The 5,131-nt window shown below is 44.8% G+C and overlaps 1 protein-coding gene across 1 annotated transcript; it reads left to right on the top strand.

The window, feature by feature from the left end:
• The first annotated feature begins 1,408 nt into the window (after nucleotides 1–1,408).
• LOC149232121 (uncharacterized) lies at nucleotides 1,409–2,218 on the top strand. Its single transcript, XM_089381833.1, has one exon. The coding sequence runs from the start codon at nucleotides 1,409–1,411 to the stop codon at nucleotides 2,216–2,218; it is 810 nt and encodes a 269-aa protein (XP_089237959.1).
• The last annotated feature ends 2,913 nt before the right edge of the window (nucleotides 2,219–5,131 follow it).

The following is a 5,131-nucleotide window of genomic DNA, read 5'->3' as shown; positions in this document are numbered from 1 at the left end:
CCTTACCTCTTTATACTTCTTTTATATTTACGTCACAAGGCGTTCCCTCTGAGAAAGAAATCTATCCTATGCCACTTATGCAATCCTAGGACGTTGATTTTTTATCTTAGACGATTACAAAAACGTTTGCCATCAGATCAAATTGAAACCATATTGTATGTTACAATTAGTTACAATTGGGTACGTCTGCCATCAGATTAGATTGAAACCGTATTGTCAGTGACATTTAGTTACAATTCGGTACAGTGATAAGCCACTGCCCAGAGGATGATAGCACCGCTGCACCGAGACTCTTGCTAAGATGTTGTGAGCTCGCAAAACTGGTTTTATCAGGAGGATCGGTTGAATACGCTGGCTGGGGAAGAATGATGAATGAATGGTTATGGGGAGGATCGGTTGAACACGCTAGGGACGAATGATGAATGAATGGCGTAGTTCGGAGGTTTCTCTAGATAGTTACCTTTCTTCCCATAACCAAAGAGACTTAGGAAAGATGCAATATACTATTCACGGCAATAGGAAATGATCCTGTGAATGTAAGGATCGCCCGGACATGTGATTGAAGCAATTGAAGTTGATCACCCAGTACCTGTTTACCCGGAACCAGTGGTGTGTCAATGCTAGTACCAACCTCTCTTTTATTAGTTTGAAAGCCATCATCTTTCCCAGCAACACCATCCAACACTAACCTTATTGATGATCCAGTCGATACGGGACCAGACCACTACTTCGCCCAGCTGAAAGAGAGGCAGGAGGATACTCAGACCTTTCTTCTCTTGCTTGCCCAGGGATTCTCTAGATGCAAAAAATAGAAGTTTAACATTATTGAAATTCTAACATTAATCAAGGTTATCTTTAAATTTTAAGCAATTTTTTTTATATACCTCATATATTATTTTTACAAAAGTTATATTGATATGGAATAAAAATTGGTAAATTGTTCATAAAATAAAATAAATAATTATGTTTAAATGAGTTTACTTCTTGGACGATGGCGCTCAGGGCCAACCGGCATAGCTAGGGTTCCTGTGTTTCCTGGTATTCTCCCCCAGGGTGCTCTCTGTCTCCAGACTCTGGCGTCTCTGCTGACGCCGCCTCCATGAATCCGCTCTCCAGAGGGGCGGGCATGACCCCCTCTCCCCCCTCCGATCCCATTCCTGACAAGTCGACTAGCGCAGGAAAAAAGGCCTGTTCCGGTTCTGATCCACTGGCAGAGCAGGTAACTGATCAAGCCGTAAATAAGGATGGTGACTTTGCTACCAGCCCATCGACTGCCAAAGATAAAGGTTCTGACTAGAACAACTCGACGTCAAGACCCAAAGCATCCTCTGCAACATGCATCCCCAAATCTGCTGAAAGAATCAAAATAGATCTCCCTAGTCAGTGCATCAATAGCCAGATTCAATATATGAGGGATCATGCCCTCATAGGCAAGTTTCTTGGATTTTGGCCTACTGAAAAAGCCCTGCAAGGTTGGATTGCCTCCAAGTGGAAGCCAAAAGGTCAAGTCACCCTGCAGCTTGGACCTAAAGGCTTCTTCACTGCTACCTTTAACTGTCTGGAGGAAAAAATGCGTATCTTCGAGGGTGGCCCGTATTTCTTCAACTCAGCCGGCCTGTACCTGCGTGATTGGGTTGAGAGGTTCAATCCAGATAAGGAAGACTTCAACTGGGCTCCAGTATGGATCCGAATGTACTCTCTTCCCTTGGAATACTGGAACGAGGAAACCCTAAAGGACATAGGTAACAGCCTGGGGGTCTTCATCAAGGTCGCTGAGGAAACAAAATGCCGAAGATACACCTCATATGCTCGGATCTGTGTTCACATGCATCTCGCCAAAGCTCTAACTGACTCGGTAAGCTTATTTCATGATGACTATGAATGGGTTCAAACAATAGACTACGAGCATGTTCCCTTTCGCTGTAGGAAGTGCCATGAACATGGCCATCTCTTCAGGGATTTCCCTCTGAATCTGCAGTCCAAAACCCCTGTCACAGAGGCAAGCAAAGATGTTGAGGGGTTCACAAAAGTTCCAAGTAGAAGAAGGCATGCTAAGAAACACTCAGTGGATCCTGAAAATCTCAAGAAACCCATAATTCGGAACAGTTTTGAAATCCTGACTTCCAAGAACAGCATGGAGGACAACCTCTCAATCCCCCCCTCAGATCCATCTCCTTCGTCTCCCCCTCATACGCCCAAGTCTACAGATCCCCTCTAGGCCTCTGAATCCATCATCACCCCCGCCTCCACCTCCAATGCAAATAAAGACAAAGACACAGCTCTACAATCTTCCAACATGGAGACAGATGCAGCTCTGGCACTAAGCATGCAACAACATTCAAAGGAGGAAGAACAGAATACACCAATACACATGGAGGAGGAACCAGAAAGTGTGGATCTGGCAGGTCTGGATATACTCAAGCTGGAAGTAGCATGTAGACAGAAGGAATTCAACGCTATACACTCTCGGGAAATTGAAAGACTAGAAGAAGTTTTAACCAGAGCACAGCACAACAAATATCTTGGTATTCAGGCAGGCAGTCCTTGGGACAGGAAAAAAATCTTGAAGGAGACGAAGAAACGCGGACGCAAAATGGATCTGCAGAGGACTATCATTATCGGAGAAATGCTGGTGGATTCTGGTAGATTCCCCAAGCTGACTAAGTTTTACAAAACTCTTCCCCATTGTTCCCCATGAAGCTCGTCTCATGGAATGTGCGAGGGCTCAATGGCTCTGCAAAACACAGGATGATTAAAAAAATGATCCAGCAAGACAAGCCTTCAATAATTTACCTTCAAGAAACAAAATGCAATAGTACAGTTCTGGAAAAAATAATAAATAAAGCCTGGCCGGGGTGTCGTTCAGTCTCAGTGGATGCTTCTGGAGCTTTTGGAGGGCTCGCAATCATATGGAATCCTCAAGAGCTCTACCTTCATGACTTCCATGCCTCTCACTTCTTCATTCAGACTACCTTCCACCTAATCAGAACCAATATCCACGGTCATCTATCCAATGTGTATTTTCTGCAAGAATTACAAAAAAACTGGATCTGCTTGATACTATTTCAGAGCTCAACTCTGACAGGTGCTTTCCCCTCTGGATCTGTGGGGGTGATTTCAATATCATCACCTCTTTGGAGGAAAAGTCTAGTGGACGATTGAGGCTGGATGAAGATAGTCATGGCTTCAAAGACTTCATCCACAGAAATCAATTAATGGACCTACAGACTTCCAATGGCACTTATACATGGACCAATAAAAGAAGGGGTTCACAGCAGATAGCCTCCAAACTGGATCGATTTCTCATGATGGACAACGCTATTCACATGGGGGGGGACTTTCATGCCTCCATCTTGCCTCAAGTAGGTTCTGATCACTGGCCCATAATGTTACAATGGTCGCGTCCGGGTGCCAGGAGCAACAACCCTTTCGCTTCGAATCTTTTTGGTTCTCACATCCTAATTTCAAAGATGTTGTGATCGATGCTTGGAAATCTTTCAATCCCCCAGAAGGAGCCAAAATGTTCCAGTTTCAGCAAAAGTTAAAATATCTCAAACAAGCGCTCAAATCCTGGAATCGCTCTCAGTTTGGAAATATTTTCGACCATCAGAAAATGTTGGAGGAGCAAATGAACACATTGCAACAATGCATCATCTATGAAGGCAGAACTGAAGACTATGCGCAACAGGAGAAGTCACTCTTAACCAAGATTGAAACACGTCGGCAACAAGAAGAAACACTGTGGCATCAAAAATCCAGGGTCAGATGGCTCAAGGATGGAGAGAAAAATACCAAATTCTTTCACAGAACCACAGTTCAAAGGAGAATGCACAATCACATCGCCTTCATCAACAATAAGCAAGGAGAACATCTGGAAGCGCATGAAGAAATGGAACAAGAATTCAAAGAGCACTTTCAGGACACTCTTAGAGAGCCTCCAGGCAGCAGAACTCAGGCAATACATTCTATCACGCAACATATTCCAAAGATCATCACGGAGGACCACAACAATATGTTACTCCAGCCAATATCCATGCAGGAAGTGGAGGATGCGTTGGCCCAACTGAAGGATGGCAAAGCGCCGGGACCTGATGGCTTTACAACCAATTTTTTCCACGCCTTCTGGGAGCACATCAAAACAGAGGTTTGGGAACTTGTGGAAGAAGCAAGATCGATGCACTGGATCCTCCCCTCCCTCAATACTACCTTCATAGCGCTAGTGCCAAAGGTGGAAGATTCCAGCACTCCAGACAAATACAGGCCCATCGCTCTTTGTAACGTAATCTACAAACTCATTTCAAAAGTCTTGGCAAATAGGCTCAAACCTCTACTCCCTCTCCTCATCTCTCCAGAGCAGACAGGGTATGTAGAAGGGCGCCAGATTCTGGATGGTATCATACTCTCACATGAAGTGATTCATTCTCTTAAGGTTCTAAAAAAGCCAGGTATGATTCTCAAGCTAGATCTTTCTAAAGCATTCAATAAACTCAGTTGGTCCTACATCAATCAAATGCTTTTAGATTTTGGCTTTAGTGCCACCTGGACACGTTGGCTCATGAATCTTATTACCTCCCCCTGTTATTCTATCCTTCTGAATGGCTCTCCTTCCTCGCCTTTCCGACCTTCCCGAGGTATTCGCCAAGGTGACCCTCTCTCTCCGTTCCTCTTTGTGCTCATGGCCGAAGGTCTCAGTCATCTCCTTCATTCTGCTATCTCTTCTCACTCTCTAAAGGGCATTTCTCTTCATGGACTTTCTCCCCTCTCTCACCAACAGTTTGTTGACGACACTATGCTTTTTGGCCATCCGTCAGTTCAAGAGGCCTCTGCCCTCCTAGCCCTTCTGAATCTCTTCTCTGAAGCTTCAGGCACCTCCATCAATGCTGCCAAATCCCAGCTCTTCTTCTTCAATACCCCCAGTCTAACTCAGAAGAATATAGCCAGGATCTTGGGCTATCCTATAGCTGTGCTTCCCTCGAAATACCTTGGGGCTCCCCTGATAGACTCAGCTATCAAACATGCCTCCTGGAGAACCCTCCTTGACAATCTAGAAACCAGGCTCTCCTCCTGGACCTTCCGCTCTCTTAATCTCGCCAGCAGGCTCATACTTATCAAATCTGTTCTCCAAGCCATG

Source organism: Pinus tabuliformis, chromosome J, assembly GCF_031772625.1.
Source record: "Pinus tabuliformis cultivar Carrire ecotype Pingquan chromosome J, CPIR1, whole genome shotgun sequence".
Lineage (NCBI taxonomy): Eukaryota > Viridiplantae > Streptophyta > Pinopsida > Pinales > Pinaceae > Pinus > Pinus tabuliformis.
Note: the sequence above shows the minus strand (reverse complement) of the source record. Positions and strands in the feature narration are given on the sequence as shown.